The sequence below is a fragment of the Geotrypetes seraphini genome, chromosome 13, assembly GCF_902459505.1.
Source record: "Geotrypetes seraphini chromosome 13, aGeoSer1.1, whole genome shotgun sequence".
NCBI classification, from domain to species: domain Eukaryota; kingdom Metazoa; phylum Chordata; class Amphibia; order Gymnophiona; family Dermophiidae; genus Geotrypetes; species Geotrypetes seraphini.
In genome coordinates, this window is record NC_047096.1 from 62,963,363 (window position 1) to 62,980,714 (window position 17,352).

The following is a 17,352-nucleotide window of genomic DNA, read 5'->3' on the forward strand; positions in this document are numbered from 1 at the left end:
ATTCTTCAATGCAAGGCTTGAGGGTCAGTGGCTGTCCCATTCATACCCTGATTCTTATGTGAGCCAAATATAGAATAATGAAGCCATTGTGACATCACCGGTGAGGTTGGCTCTTAGACATTGGTGGAATGAGGCATTATGACATTACAATATCTGCTCTGGATACCAGAGACTGTCATTCTTTAGTGTCTCTCTCAACCTCAGTCTTCTACATCAGTATTCTTCAATGCAAGGCTTGAGGGTCAGTGGCTGTCCCATTCATACTCTGATTCTTCCCTCTCTCCTTAAAGAATGTCACAGGGATGGTTTCCCACAATTAATCACAGGGATGGGGACAAATTCTGTACTTGTGTATTTGTGAAGGGCATAGAGAGAGAAGAGAGGGACAGATTCTTCACACTTTCAAAAAAATAAAAGAACAAGAGGGCATTCAGAAAAGTTGAAAGGGGACAGATTCAGAACGAATGCTAGGAAGTTCTTCTTTACCCAGCGGGTGGTGGACACCTGGAATGCGCTTCCAGAGGGCGTGATAGGGCAGAGTACGGTACTGGGGTTCAAGAGGGAATTGGACAACTTTCTGCTGGAAAAGGGAATAGAGGGGTATAGATAGAGGATTACTGCACAGGTCCTGGACCTGTTGGGCCACCGCGTGAGCGGACTGCTGGGCACGATGGACCTCAGGTCTGACCCAGTAGAGGCATTTCTTATGTTCTTATTCCCTAACATTTAAGCACACCATATTTATACCAGGGTTTTCTTCACCTAAAGTTAGGGCTCAATATCTGAACCTAATGGCACCTAATTCACAAAGAGGTGTCTAGCTCAAAAACACCTCCATAATCTGTCCCCCCTAACTACGACCACTTAGTGCAGACGCTTTGGACTAGGCACCTACTTTTTATAGAACTGAGTTTTTCAAGTTAGGCATCTAACTTTCAATTGAGGCCAATTAAAGCAATTGTGAGGTGCTCAGTGCCAACATCGGCATTAAGTCTATTGATTGATTAGGCACCTTATGGACTTTATAGAATCAGGAATATGCCTAAGGCTGCTTCTAGCATGCAGGACAGCTCATAAAGGTAATGTGTGCCTACTCAAGGGCTGAGTGTTTCCTTGTTTAACCTTTTTGTGTTTAACAGAGGCTCTTGATTGTTATCGGCTTCAGTCTCAATATTTCTGTATCAAAGTTTTTTCTTGTTATGTTATTTTGAAAATACAATAAAAATAAAAAAGGTAACGTGTGCCTCTATCCAGGGAATGGTATTGCAAAGTGCCATAAATGCCACGGGATTTCAAGTTGGACTTACTCCCCCTTCCTGGGCTGAACTGGATCAGAATGAGAGTCTGCAAACGAGCAGGTGGTAGTAGAGAATGACACGGGGACAAATTTTTCCCCGTCCCCGCGGGAACTCATTTTTCCCGTCCCTATCCGGTGAGTTCTTTTTCTGTCTCTGTCCCTGCCCCTGTCCTCATCTGCACAAGCCTCAAACACTTTAAAATCATAAGTGTTTGAGGCTTGTATGTTAAGGCAGAGATTGCAGGAATGGGACAAGGAATTTGAGTTCCTCCGGGGAAAGGGAAAAATTTGTCCCCCGTGTCATTCTCTAGGTGGTAGTGACTTGAAGTAGCCTTCAGAATATCTTCTGCTCTAGTTCTAGAGCTTCTTACCTCCGTGTTGGAATAGTATGTGTTCCACGTGGATCTCAGGGTCTCCTGTCCCCCGATGTCCCACATCAGGAAGTGTGTTTTCTTTATGATAATTTCTTCCACGTTACTGCCAATGGTAGGGGAGGTATGGACTACCTCGTTCATGAGACTGCAAAAGAGGGAGGGACAGTGTTAGCTCTGCAGGGCTGGCAAATGCAGTGTCTACCTAGTCCACAGTTGCCAGGGGAAGGGCAACAAGCATTGGGGATTTTCCACAGTTTGAACACCTTACTGTGCTGTATAATGAATTAGGGAGTCCAGTCCAAGCTCTACCACTTACTATTACTTTTTTAAAAAAATATTTTTAATTGAAATTTCCACAAACAGTAAACAGTACAAACAATTGCAAAAAGGCAAAAGATACAAAAGCAAACATCAAAAACTGTCACCATAAGAACAAGAATCAAAAGTAAAAAATTTGCCATACAACTCCCCCCACACCAAAAAAAAAAAAAAAAATGAAAGCGAGAGTCATCCAATAAACCATCACAAACTACGGATGAGACTCTTTCTAGGCGATATAGGGATCCCAGATCTCATAAAAGGGAGTCAGGTGGTTTGATCGCAGAGCAGTTAATTTAGTCATCAAAAAAATATAATCCAATTTATGACAGAAAGCCCCCAAAGTTGGGACGGATGGTGTCCTTCACTCCCAGGCAAGGACCAGCCGGGCTGTAACAAAAACAAGAGACCGATTTTTTTAGTTCTAGGCTGAATCCCTTTGGGGCATAAATTAAGCAAACAGTATTCAGCTCGCTCTGGATACTTTACCCAAGTGATTTGAAAAGCTAATGCAAAAACTGAATTCCAATAAGTGCCGAAGCTGGGACAGATCCACCAGATATGATACATATCCCCCCGACCATTATAACCATGCCAACATTCCCCTCCTCCCAGGTCATACCGCCATACTCCTCTTGCAAGTACTGAAAAGAGACCACCCTCCCCGCCTCCCATAACTGGCGGATAGTATAAAGACCCTTTCTACCCCATCCCAAAAACATCCGGTTAGTATGGGACAGCAAAAATCCGGCAAAACCTCAAAGAAGTTTGCAAAAAATATTTTCTATCCATAAAGAATCGGGCCCGGACTGCTATCCAAATCTGGAGGAGACCCTGCAATGTCCGGGGAACTCGGGAACTAAGCGATCAAAGGGAGGATAGAGGCAGCCAAGGCACCGCCCACAAGGGTGTCGAAGGAATCCAACTCTGCTCCAGTTTCACCCACAATTTAGGAGAACTTGACAGCCAATCAGTGAGAATATGCAAATGTGCCGCCTTATAAGAGGCAAAAAAAAAAAAAAAAATCAGGAACTGTCATGCCTCCTGCCTTACGAGAATGCTGCATAGCAGCAGCTCTCAACCTTGGGGGCCGCTTATTCCAAATATAGCTATAAACCTTTCTCTTCAATCGTTGAAAAAACAGCTTGGGATAAGGCAACGGTAAGGCCATAAAAAGAAACAACAACTTTGGCAGCAGAAGCATTTTAACAGCAGAAATTCTACCGGACCTACCACTTACTATTACTGACCATTAGCTGCATTAATAACACCAAGCTTTACATGAAATGGAATGCTAAAATGATGTACTAGGTGGTATATAAAGCCAATAAATCAAATCAATGCCGGGCAACCCCCGTTTACCTCTCTTTGCAATGTCTATGATCCTGCTATAGCCCTTTCCACAAACTATTGGGCTCTGTGCCAGGCAGGAATGTTGGGTTGATACAGGATATGCAGCCACCATCACCACACACTGCAGGTTATGGGCTAGGTCAAGTTCTACTATTATGGCTTCTGGTAAAACTGAAGACAAACAAAAGAAGGCCCAAGTGTTCCATAGTAGAGAGCGAGATATCAAAATAGAACAGAAACTGTGAACATAAGAATTGCCACTGCTGGGTCAGGCCAGTGGTCCATCGTGCCCAGCAGTCCGCTGGGTCAAAGACCAGTGCCCTAATTGAGACTAGCCCTACCTGCACACGTTCTGGTTCAGCAGGAACTTGTCTAACTTTGTCTTGAATCCCTAGAGGGTGTTTTCCCCCTATAATAACCTCCGGAAGAGCGTTCCAGTTTTCCACCACTCTCTGGGTGAAGAAGAACTTCCTTACGTTTGTACGGAATCTATCCCCTTTTAACTTTAGAGAGTGCCCTCTCATTCTCCCTACCTTGGAGAAGGTGAACAATCTCTCTTTCTCTACTAAGTCTATTCCCTTCATTATCTTAGATGTTTCAATCATGTCCCCTCTCAGTCTCCTCTTTTCAAGGGAGAAGAGGCCCAGTTTCTCTAGCCTCACATTGTACGGCAATTCCTCCAGTGCCTTAACCATTTCTGTCGCTCTTCTCTGGAGCCTTTCGAATAGCACTATAGCACGCAGTATTCCAGGTGGAAGCTCACCTTGGCTCCATACAGTGGCATGATAGCCTTCTCCGATCTGTTTGTGATCCCCTTCTTAATCATTCCTAGCATTCTGTTTGCCCCATTCACCGCTGCTGCGCATTGCGTGGACGGCTTCATTGACTTGTCTACAAGTACTCCCAAGTCTCTTTCCTGGGGGCTCTCTCCGAGTACAGCACCGGACATCCTGTATTCATGCATATGATTTTTTGTTACCGACATGCATCACTTTGCACTTATCCACGTTGAACCTCATTTGCCATTTCGCGGCCCATTCCTCGAGTGTGTTTATTACTCGTTGTAGGTCTTCGCAATCATTCTGTGTCCTCACTACTCTGAACAACTTTGTATCGTCCGCAAATTTAATCACCTCACTCATCATACCAATTTCCAGGTCGTTTATAAATATGCTGAAGATCACGGGCCCGAGCACCGATGTTCTTGAATTATCCTTTACTACAAGATAAATTCAAATGAATTCACAATGTTGAACAGCTGACCCAGCTGATGTGTGTGGACCTGACACGGTCTGTATTTCGGATCAAATGAGCCTTCCTCGGGGATCCAATCAGTAAAGAACCGATCAATAGGAAAGGTGGATGTGTATACAAATCAAAAAAGCCTCCTTAAGCAAAAGGCGATGCCTGTAGATAAGATAAGGAGAAGCTGTTTCTAGTAATACAGGCCACTAAGGTAACTGGGCAGAAGCAAATTTTAACGGGCAGGCTTTGATTTGGATAAGCAGTGGTATTTGAACTCTGGCTTCTCTGACTCTTAGCTCACTGTTCTAACCACTGAACTATGAGAAATAATAAACGTATCCAGCCAATCTACCCAGCTGAGATGTCTAAAGGAAAGGAAGAGATTGGGGTAGAGGGGAGATGGGGGGCAGATTACCCCGGACACTGCTTTGGTGGGGGTGCTGACCCCGATCACGCCACACCCGTGTCCTCCCTTCCTCCTATCTCTTCAAATCTTCATCAGTGCAAGCAACTTTTTCAGCCAGCTGCTTGTGCCGGCCTAGCTCCCCTCTGAAATCACTTCCAGGTCAAGGAGCCAGAAGTAACGTCAGAGGGAAAGCCAACGCCGACCCAAGCAGCAGGCTGGAAAAGTTGCTCGCACTGGCAAAGATTTAAAAAGGTACGTGGTGGGGGGAAGGAGGGTGTGGGTGTGGGGGGTGCCTCCTACCCTTGCTACACCACTGCTTGCATACCGCCTTTTTGTAGTTATACAACTACACTTAAAGCGGTTTACATACAGATACTTCAAGCATTTTCATGTTCCCAAAAAAGACATCTCCCATAAGCAGCCCAACAATTTCCCATCTCCTTTTGTATTTGACCTCTCAATCCTTTACTGACCCCTGCCCTGGGAAATGGTACTAAGGAGTGTAAATTGTATTTTGTTTAGTAATTCACATGTTAGTTAAACTGATTTCCCCGTTTACTGAAGTCTTATGTAAAAGCCACTACTTCAGAAAATGATACAGGGCCAGATTCACCAACCTACCCGATCGGGTCTGACGAATTCAGCAAATTAAAATATGCAGATGGGGGTGATCAGAGAAATGCCTCCATATGCTGGCACAGATCGCTTTTCTGCGATCCCCCCGCATGCACAGACCATCTGTAGATGGTTTGTGCATGTCCGTCGGAGCCGTGATCTTTTCTTTTTTTTTTTTAACTTTAACTTTTATTATTAGTTTTTAGCTCTGCAAGCCCGTGGTTTTAACCCGTGGGTTAAAACCACAGGCTCGCAGGGCGGGGAAGGGCAGGAGAGATTCGGGGAAGAAGGGCAGAAGAAAACTGGGGTGGCGATGCGGTGATTCAGGGTGAGCAGGCAGGAGAGGGTGGCGAGCAAGACAGCCAGAGTTGGAAAGACATTTGACTGGTCCCCAGCAGTCGCTTCTTCAGTTGATCGGCCAGCCCAGTCAGATGTGAAATTTTGTGTTGTGAATCGCATCCCTGCCTACTTTGCATGCATTTCACCTCATCTGCATGCATGGATTCGAAGCGGATCACAGGAGAGGTTAGTGAATGGAACCCGAGGGAAATCTGGTCGCAAACCGATCAGTACACGATCGGATTGCTTTGTGAATCTAGCCCACAATATATAAATCTAAGGCTCAGATTAGATTAGATCTGTACCAAGCAAACCCAAATCCTCTACAAGTGCTGTCTACCATCACTCCTCTGTTGGTATATTACTAAAGGCCTCCTCTTTACCTTTCATTTGTTAAAAATACTTTTCCAATGATACAGTCACAAACATGTCACTGCAGATGAAACAATCACTAAAGCAAAAAGTGTGGCAGAAACTAATATAGGAAACAGCAACATAGGACATGCTCCCAGAGTCCGCTTAATATGAAGAAATTGGGAAAATGCAAGAAAAACACTGGAACATAGGAAAGGTAGAAAAACAAAAGAAAATAAAAGACGATTCCACGCCCTTCAGAACTTCCTTTGCTATGGTAGCTGAGCTCTAAAGAAATTCTGTATGCAATCAAGGTCAGGCAAAATAAAAAATAAAAAAAATATTCTATATTTAACATATTTACAAGGAAGTCTTAAATGGAAAACTGCTCTAGAAGAATGCTTGAGGTAAGGACAGAAGTTGCTCTTGAGATACCAAAGAATTAACCTCCTTATTACACGAAAAATGTTTCAAACCCAGTTCTGGTCTAGCTCAGAGACAACCACATTAAGCAATGGATCTTTCTTAAGTACCCCTGTTTTTCCATTCGGAAGAATTTCAAGAGTGCAGTTCCACCTGAAATTTCTCCCTATGGGTAGGGTTACCAGATGTTCGGATTGCCTCCGGACATGTCCTCCTTTTGAGGACATGTCCGGGTGTCCGGACGGCTTTTCAAAACCCGGCACTTTGTCTGGGTTTTGAAAAGCCTCCTCAAATCACAACCGGCAGGGAGGAAGTCCACGGATGTCACATGCACGTGTGACATCATCACGTGACATCTGCACATGCGCGGACTTCCTCCCTGCCCGACACAATTTGCGGACAAGAGCAGGCAGCGGGGAGCAGCGGACAAGAGCAGGCAGCGGGGGTCGGGGCAAGGGCGGGACTGGGGGTGGGATTAGGGCAGGGATGGGCAGGCCTGGGGGGCGGGGTCCAGATTTTCCGATTGGAAAATCTGGAAACCTTAGGTATGGGGGATATCAAGTTTCAAGTTTATTAGGATCTTATATACCGCCTATCAAGGTTATCTAAGCGGTTTTACAATCAAGTACTCAAGCATTTCCCTCTCTGTCCCGGCGGGCTCACAATCTATCTAACATACCTGGGGCTATGGAGGACTGAGTGACTTGCCCAGGGTCACAAGGAGCAGCGCGGGGTTTGAACCCACAACCCCAGGGTGCTAAGGCTGTAGCTTCAGCTACTGCGCCACACACTCACTCTTCTCTTCCCAACCTTAGCCAAGAGTGGGATAGCTTCTGACAATATTTTTAAGAATATATATTTTTTTTAAAAAACATCTTCAATAATCTCACAGGAAAATCAAAAACCTCGCATTCAAATGCCTGGCCTGATTCTCTGGATTTGCTATTCTGTATTGATTAACATACATCTTTTGAATTGATCCTTGTGCTACCAACTCAATAGAAAGGGCATTTTGGGCCTCCATCGAGACTTTAGTATGTGCCTGTTCGATGTTCTCATGTTACTATATTTGCTCTGAACAGAATCTAATCTAATCTTCAATTTCTGGGTGGCTCTATACAAGGCGTCTTACGAATTAAGAAGTTTACATTACATCTGGGAGTTAAACTATGAAATATAAAGTAAGCAGAAAATACTGGAAGAAAAAGAAGTCAGATAACGCCTCACCAACCATTCTTCCCAACAGCTAAAATATTCCACAAGGAATCAAGGGTTATAACTAGCTTAAAGCTGGACACAAGGGGGGGGGGAACTAAGCACTAAAAATACGTAACTAAATGGTTATTGTTTATCTTGGATAGCAATTGAATCATAATAGGCTGGATTTAAATTTTGTTGTATCAAATATGTTTCATCTAAGTTTTCCATTTTAGCTGAAATGTAATGGCTGTTTTATATTTTGAAACCTACCGGTAATTAAAAAGTATAATGACAAAAAAAAAAAATTCAAAACCCCTCCATACTTGATCGGGAGTCTGGTTTTGATCAGCTAAGACATCCAACAGCGGGCTTCAGTGGTTACATGAAGTCACAGCAGTTGATACTGGGGCCCTGCCAATGCCACACACGCAATAGCAGAGTTCAAATCCTGAATAAATTCAGCAGCAGTGGACCAAGAACCAGGGGATTCCCTGCTGACGGGGTTGAAGGATAACGCCAAAGGAGGCTTTTGCACGTCCCCATAATTAAAAAAAACTCGATCAACCAGGAGCGCCACAAGAACCACACTCCCAAGTTTCCAAGTTTATTCAGTGTTTGATATACCCTCCCTCCCTTGAAATTTGCGGAGGTTCCGTTCCAGGAGCACCTGCAAATTTTGAAAAACCACAAATATTGGATGCGGTTTAGGATCGGAGGCAGGAGAGGGCTGCAGGGACGGCGGCGGGTGCTAAAATAAAGGCTGATGTCCTGTGGGATCGTTCTTAGTGCCTCAATTGTGCTTCTCTCCTGCTAGGCAGACAGCCAGTCTGGAGAGCCCGTAGGGTTTGCTCTTTTCTATCCTATATAATAAAACCCTAGCCGCGCATGCGCACTCCTATCTGCGTGCTTCCATGATCTGTGGCCTCAGGAGTGCGCATGCACGAGTCCCCAGCCTTACACCTACCTACACTCGCCGGCAGGACTCGCCACCAGCACTAGATTCCCTGCTCTACAAAGACGGGGGTCGTAGGAGGCCCGAAATCGCCCGAACTCACAGCCACATACCGGCACAAACCTCCCTCCAACGTTGGCAGCCGCAGCACGCTAAACAGGCTGCTTCATGGCTTTCTCCTGCTGGTGAGTCTCCTGCTGGTGACGCGACAGAGGGACTCAACTGCAGGAGAAAGCTGTGAAGCAGCCTGTTTAGCGTGCTGCGGCTGCCAACGCTGGAGGGAGGTTTGTTAAGGTCATGTCACATGGGAGGGAGACATAAGAGAGTCCGCTTTAATTGAGGTTCCCTATCTGCTGTGCATTCCTCGCATTCCACAGCCCGGGCCCTGTTAACGAGCCCACGTGCCCCCCCCCCTCCCGAGTAGGCGGCTACTGTGATTCTCGCAAGAGTCGGCTACTGCAGCTGAGCCGCCATGTGCAGCTGGCCCAGGGACGCAGTTCCGCTGTCCTTGCTGCAAGGCTCTGGCTTTTCGGAGCTCGCTTCCCCGATCGCTCAAGTGGGGCTGTCGGCCACCTTCTTATTGTAGGTGCAGATCTGCCTGTAACCGTGGGGGGAGGAGGGCATTTCTCTACTCTGATTATGGCAATTGCAGCCTCTGGCCTAGGGTTGAAAGGCGTCTTTAAGATGTGATCCAAAGATACACCAATTACCTGTTTTATTTAAAAAGAAACATTAGAAATACCTCATAGAAATGACGAAATAGAGGTGACTTTAGCTTATATTTTTTAAAACCAATTTTAACAATTTGTGGAGAGAGACAGACAGAAAGAAAGACATACAGACAAAGGGGGCTAGGGAGAGAGACAGACAGACAGCGGCCAAGGAGAGAGAGAGGCAGAAAGACAGAAAGACAGCGGCCAAGGAGAGAGACAGACAGAAAGATAGACAGAGCAGCCAAGGAAAGAGAGACAGACAGAAAGACAGACAGAGCGGCCAAGGAGAGAGAGAGAGACAGAAAGAAAGAAAGAAAGACATATAGCGGCCAAAGAGAGAGAAATAAGAAAGAAAGAAAGACAGACATCTATTCTAGCACCCGTTAATGTAAATAAAAGCCCAAGGAGGAAAGTTATTTCCCAGGCAGCGTTGGGATTCCTTAGGTGGTTCCCCCCCCCCTTTTGTCAGTCATTCGTAGTATTTTCTGACCGCCTCCTTCGGGAACTAAAATCAGGCTACACCAATCAGAAGCTGCTTTGACACACTATCTGGCACGTCAAAGCAGTTTGTGATTGGTGTAGCCTGACTTTAGTTCCTGGAAGAGGCAGTCAGAAAATACCACGAATGACTGAGTCTGCGAACCGCAAATTCGCGGGGGTATACTGTACCGCATTGACAAATGCATCTATGAAGTTCACATGTAACATGAAGGTTAAAATAGAGTGAATATGAAATTCCAATAAAAGAAAATCTGACATTACATTTTAAACAGATAAAGACAAATAAAATACAATAAAATTTAAATATGTGCTTCTAATTCTATACTGGTGCTCAGTGGCATAGCGAGGGTGAGAGGTGCCTGGGGCGGTGGTGCCCCTCCCCCACCCTTTTCTACGCCCGCCCCCTTACCTCCACACGCTCCTTCCCCGCCTCTCCTGCCACCCACATGCTACATACCCTTCTCCCGTACTTCTGTAACGTTCCTAGCATGAGCAGCAACCCCCAAGCGTTGGCTCTTCATCTGATGTCACTTCCTAGGCGTGGGTCCAGGAAGTGACATCAGAGGAAGAGCCAACGCTGGTGCGACAGAAGGTTGGGGGTTGCTGCTTGCCCAACAAAGTTACGGGGGAAGGGAAGTGGCACACACACACGCAGCAGTTGGGGGCGGGGAAGGAGCAGCATGGTGGAGAGGAAGACGGGTGCCTGAACCTTCACCAAGAAAGTGCCCAGGGCGGACTGCCCCCCCACGCCGCCACCCCCTCACACACACTCCCCATTATGCCACTGCTGGTGCTCACCAAGTCCTGCCTGAAATATGAATAGAAGCTGATTGAATAGAAGCTGTTAGTTAAATGCATCTGAAAATAAAAAAAAAAGATTTTAAAAGTGATTTGAAACTTTCTAAATTGGTTTCAGACCTAATGTCAGCTTGATCTCCTTAGAGTTGACTATTAGAAGATCAATTTATTTATTTCACTTATAAAAATCATCTATAATTCCCAAAATCTTTTGTCGAAAACATACACAAGCAATGCTTAATCCACCAGTCGGGCTCCCTTTGGGTCTTATTACTAAGCTTTGTTATAATCCCCAAAGCCACTCAAATTTTAAATGGCTGTTATCCATGCTCATTGCTTTTTGTTGTTTTAACCATGAGCCATTCCACAAGATTATTCAAATGGCTTTTTAGAAGCCCGGTGTGGTCATGCCACTACTGTTTTCAAAGGCCCATTGTTATCCAATTCCTCTCTTACTCGGTAGCTTCCTGCAGCACGGGTAGCATGCAGTAACAGATGTGAAACACACAGGGGCTAGTGTGTCAGATCTGAGCACATCCAGCCCCAATTCTCTAGGAATCTGCATGAAGTGTGATCAGGAGCCCCCTCCCCTGTAGCTTCCAAAGCCCAAGATATACTTCATTTCCCATCTCACCCCCTGCCCAGGCCATCTGCTGGTGGTTTAAATATGAATGAGGAAGCAAGAGGAATACTTACAACTGGTAAAGGATGGTAGTCTTGCCAGCATTATCCAGACCCACAATAATCACCTTGTGCTCTGCAGAACAAAGGAAAAGAGCAGAGAAGGGTCAGCAGCCAGGTCTCCAATGGGACCCCAGCCCCCACAACAGATGCTCGCAAGTCTGGGAAAGGGCACGCTGTGGAATGTAGCCACCACTAAAAAGTTAACAGATGCATTCAGAGCAGAAAACAGGTCCAATTCTGTGGGCAGTGGATGCAAGAGTGGGACAGAAAGATTTCTGAGGGGTTCGGTCAATGTTGAGATAGGGAAGAAGGACTGACACTTCCCTTCTGAGTCCAGCTTACTCTAATAATTACTATAGCTATGGGACAGAAAACGAGTTGTTTGCTCACCTGGGGATTAAGGGATTGGTCTTTAGTATTTCTAATAGGAAGCTTTCAGATTCACTTTTTTTTTGGCTTGGGAAGGTGTTTGAGGGAGAGAAAAGACTCTGATCCAAATTTCTCAGTCTCAAAACTGAGCGTTGAGACTCTTGAAAACGGGTTTACAGACACAGAAGTGCAAGGAAGAGAGACAGCTGATGTTTCAGTAGAAATGAATCAAGAGACAAGTAGCTGAAAAAAAAAAATGTTCAGAAGTAAAATAGTTGTTTTTTCTAAAGAGGATTCTTAGCAAGAGAGAGTCAAGAAAGTAACAGGAGTGTGATCAGACACATTCTGAAGAGACCTGGAACTGAAATTCAAAGTAGGGGTGGGGAATGGAAAGCCAGGAATGTGAAGCATGTCTGAAAGTGTCTCACTTCAGCAGAAAAAGCCAACATCTGCGCCATGTTCGCCCATTTCTGCCCAGCCAGGGAGCAGCCAAGAACCTGGGCCAGACAAAGCAGTCCCAAAACATCTGTAACATCCCCTCCAGGACTCCCAGGGGTGCTGAATGCCTTTCAGAAGGAAGACTAGCTCAGCTCTATCCCAGACACCCAGGGGAGTCTGAAAAAGAAGAGCAGAGCCCCCCCGGCCCAGTGTCAGTCTGGCACCCTCCCAAAGCATAAAGCCCAGGAACAACAAAAGCAGCTGAAGGCTTACTGCTGACACAGCAGATGACAAAAACTAGAGCCAGAACGAACGCACCACACAATCCATAAATACTTTATATGTGCCCCCCCCCCCCCCCCCACTGCAGGACAGAGGATCGAGCTGTTCAGATGAACAAGATAAAAGCCGGGCCAGGTTCCCTTTACCAGCTCGGGTCTCACAAATAGACTCAGAACCTGTTCAAGTAGAACGTAGACCGTCTCCGGCAGCCCAGCTGGGGGGGGGGAGGCAATTCAGACACTTCACCATTCGGGAAAAAAAGTTTCTAGACGGCTGCGGTAAGGACAAGATGAGCTCCCTAAAGAGATCAGAAAAATATCTGGAGGGAAGACAAGGGAATATTAGGAAGGAAGGAGACAAGAACCCTTGTAGAGATCAGAAAAACTTTCATGTAGGAAGGAGGGAGGGGGGGGAGGCAGGAGGCCACCAAACTGGGAGTCTTCTAAAAACTAGAAAGGGGATAAGGGTGGAAAAGGAAAGGAACCCTAAAGAGATCAGAAAAATATCTGGAGGGAAGACAACAAGGGAATATTAGGAAGGAAGGAGACAAGAACCCTTGTAGAGATCAGAAAAACTTTCATGTAGGAAGGAGGGAGGGGGGGGAGGCAGGAGGCCACCAAACTGGGAGTCTTCTAAAAACTAGAAAGGGGATAAGGGTGGAAAAGGAAAGGAACCCTAAAGAGATCAGAAAAATATCTGGAGGGAAGACGACAAGGGAATATTAGGAAGGAAGGAGACAAGAACCCTTGTAGAGATCAGAAAAACTTTCATGTAGGAAGGAGGGAGGGGGGGGGAGGCAGGAGGCCACCAAACTGGGAGTCTTCTAAAAACTAGAAAGGGGATAAGGGTGGAAAAGGAAAGGAACCCTAAAGAGATCAGAAAAATATCTGGAGGGAAGACGACAAGGGAATATTAGGAAGGAAGGAAACAAGAACCCTTGTAGAGATCAGAAAAACTTTCATGTAGGAAGGAGGGAGGGGGGGGAGGCAGGAGGCCACCAAACTGGGAGTCTTCTAAAAACTAGAAAGGGGATAAGGGTGGAAAAGGAAAGGAAGCCTATGGAGTGTGCATATGTGATGGGAGAAGGTCACGAAGCACCCCCTCCGGAGATCCATATAAAAATTAGAAGGGGGGAGGGAGGAGAAATGATCTCCGGCAGGGATCAGGATGTGAGGGAAGCTCAGGGGCAGGCCATAAGGGGACAAGGGGTCCTGATGGCCCTTCACTACCCTCAGAGGCCAAGGGTGGTAGACGGGAAAACGGGTCCTTTCTCAGAGAAATTTCCAAGACACCCCCCCCCCCGTCCTTACCCTGAGTGCCGAAGATCGCCATCAGCTTTGCGAAGAGCTGCCCCATGCTGCAGGGCCCGGAGCCCCGCGGGTCGAACGCAGCGGTCTGCAAAGGGACGGGCTGCAGTAGCAATTAAAGAGCCAGTACCGCGCCGGCTCTACTTCTAGCCTGCGCTCCGACGTCACGAGAAGCCCTGCCCCTCCCCCGGGAGATCCTGACGTCTTGGTTTCAGGTCCCGCCCCCGGGAGTTCTTGCCGTCTGCGTTGGCCAACCCTGGCCCACCAAGGAACGCCCCGTCGTGGGCGGTGACGTCACACAGAGGAGGAGCGCTCTGGAGTTTAGCGTGGAGCAGAAAAGTGGAAGGGAAGGAGCACGGCGGGAAAAAGTCCCCGGAACCCAAAACTAACGGTTAGCTGGGCTGTTCAGACTTGTCACTTAAAGCTAGAGCCTCAGCACCCTGGAGTTATGGGTTCAAACCCACGCTGATCCTTGTGACCCTGGGCAAGTCACTTAACCCTTTCAGGACCATAAGGATCGTAGGCCAATTTTTGTGGTTTGGACGACATTTTTATGGTAAAAAGGGCTTGCAGATGCCAAAAAATTGATTTTTTTTGTGAAATATCATTATTTTTTTTTAAAAAAATCACACTTCTGGCTTATGGACAGTGTGGCAAGTGAATCTTCTCGTCAATCTGGCAACGACGCTAATGAATGAATGTCGGAACCAGTTTGTTTACATAAAGGCAGTATCATATGGAATCCGTACATATCAAATTTAGAACTGTAGACTATCCCAATCAAAATGTATAGGATTTTAAAGTTATGGGACAAATATGTCCCTTGGTCCTGAAAGGGCTAGAGCCTCAGCACCCTGGAGTTATGGGTTCAAACCCACGCTGATCCTTGTGACCCTGGGCAAGTCACTTAACCCTTTCAGGACCATAAGGATCGTAGGCCAATTTTTGTGGTTTGGACGACATTTTTATGGTAAAAAGGGCTTGCAGATGCCAAAAAATTGATTTTTTTTGTGAAATATCATTATTTTTTTTAAAAAAAATCAAACTTCTGGCTTATGGACAGTGTGGCAAGTGAATCTTCTCGGCAATCTGGCAACGACGCTAATGAATGAATGTCGGAACCAGTTGGTTTACATAAAGGCAGTATCATATGGAATCTGTACATATCAAATTTAGAACTGTAGACTATCCCAATCAAAATTTATAGGATTTTAAAGTTATGGGACAAATATGTCCCTTGGTCCTGAAAGGGTTAACCAAGTTCACTTCTGTGCTAATACCGTAGAAACAAAATAAAATACAAATCACACATGTGTTCTTAAAGTGCATGAAATCACTGTAGTATCAATTCATTGTGGCTTTGCACATAGGAGTAGTTTTTATAAGAGGATGGCTTATGTGAAATGCTTTTATAATAAAACAGGTACAGAAATATCAAAGAAGAGACAAGTTAATTTCAATTAGGATTTTTAATGGATTTAACTTAATGGGCAGACTGGATGGGCCGTTCGGGTCTTTTATCTGCCATCATTTACTGCGTTACTTTATACTAGGACAGCACCTGAACTGAAAACCAGGACTGGATAAAATGTGGACCCCCATGCCCTTAAAAATCTGCTCATCTTGGAGTGCGTGGGATCTGTGAGGTCCACGGGAGTTAAAATGAGGATCTCTGTGGACATCACGGCTGCTTTCTTTTTAAGGCTGTTTGCTTTAGCTCTGCGGGATTCATGGGGCCTCCAGATAGAAGGCATTTGGGACATTGGGGTGCAGAAAAGCTGGGTGCAATAAAAGGGAGAACTAGGGTGAGACTCCAGTATTCAGTAACAGCAATCCCAACCAACAACAGAAAAAAAGCCAGCAAATGTAGAAGTTAGAGCAGTGTTCTTCAACCTTTTTACACCTATGGACTGGCGGAAATATAAGAATTATTTTGTGGACCGACACCGGTCCACGATCCAGCGGTTGAAGAACACTGGGCTAAGTCTTGGGCCAGACCCCACCCCCATAATAGTACTAATTGTAAACTATTTTTTCCATTCATTTTTCATATATACACACACAATATAAATTTATTAACACATAATGGTTAACCACAAAATTAAACTACACAAAGCACACTGTATGCTTCTCAACATTCATTCCTAGCAGAACACAGATAATCCCTATTCAAATACGGGACCAAAAATCAAAAGTACTAATATATACAAACAAACCCTAAGATACAAAACTCTGCATGCAGTACAACCCCAGAGAAAAAGAAACAAATGCATTTCTTCCTGAACTGTGCAAAATACAGACAGCAGATGTAAATCAATCACTAAATTAAAAAATAAAATAATTCCCCCTACCGTTGTTGTCTTCCTCCCTCCATGCTGTGCCTTACCATCTGGCTTGCTCCCACCTGGCCATTTTATGCTGCCCCACGGTGTTATCTTCGGGCTGGCTCCCTCTTCCTCACTGACGCAGTGCACAAAGCCACGAGCAGCAGCTCCTCGTGCATTCCGCGCCTCATCTGGAAGCCTTCCTTTTGACGTTGTGACATCAGAGAGAAGGCTTCTAGTTCAGGCACCAGAAGAACGTAGGAGCCGCTGCCCACGGCTTTGTGCATTGTGGCAGTGAGGAAGAGGGAACCGGCCCGAAGATAACACTGCATCGATCGCACCGCGAACCAGCGGTTTAAGAACACTGTCTCAGGTCCAATGCACATGCCTGCCCTGTGGACCGGCAGGAAATTTCTGCGGACCGGCAGTTGAACACTGAGTTAGAGGATCTCGCAGACCCCCACAGAACTAAAAGCGCATGGCCTTAAAAAAAAATGGATGTGGTGTGGGATCCACAGGGATCCTTGTTTATTGTTAACTCCTGCAGACCTCATGGATCCTGTTCACACCATGAACCCTTATTTTAACTCCTGTGGACCTCACGGATCCTGCTGGAGGGGAGTATGATGAGGATACGGGGTGAGCAGGATCCGTGAGGTCTGCAGGAGTTAAAACAAGGGTCTGTGGAGTAAACAGGATCCTTGAGGTTCACAAGAGTTAAAAAATGAGGATCCTTGCGGACCCCACATCATGACCGTATTTTTTTAGGTGTCATCGACTCGTGTTCGAGTCCTACCAACTTGATAGAAACATAGAAACATAATGGCAGATAAAAGCCAAATGGCCCATCCAGTCTGCCCATCTGCAGTAACCATTATCTCTTCCTCTCTCTAAGAGTTCTCACGTGACTATCCCAGGCTTTCTTGAAATCAGACACAGTCTCTGTCTCCACCACCTCTACCGGGAGACTGTTCCACGCATCTACCACCCTTTCTGTAAAAAGGTATTTCCTGAGCCTATCACCTCTTAACTTCATCCTATGCCTTCTCATTCCAGAGCT

The 17,352-nt window shown here is 45.8% G+C and overlaps 1 protein-coding gene across 1 annotated transcript in view; it reads right to left on the minus strand.

The window, feature by feature from the left end:
• Positions 1 to 14,128, minus strand: part of ARL5C (ADP ribosylation factor like GTPase 5C) — a 29,869-nt gene extending 15,741 nt beyond the window's left edge. The window contains exons 1-3 of the mRNA XM_033919293.1: positions 13,972 to 14,128; positions 11,585 to 11,645; positions 1,669 to 1,816 (exon numbers count right to left, since the gene is read on the minus strand). Coding sequence (XP_033775184.1) covers positions 1,669 to 1,816; positions 11,585 to 11,645; positions 13,972 to 14,017 — 255 coding nt within the window. The 5' untranslated portion in view covers positions 14,018 to 14,128. The remainder of the gene's footprint in view (positions 1 to 1,668; positions 1,817 to 11,584; positions 11,646 to 13,971) is intronic.
• Between the last annotated feature and the right edge of the window lie 3,224 nt (positions 14,129 to 17,352).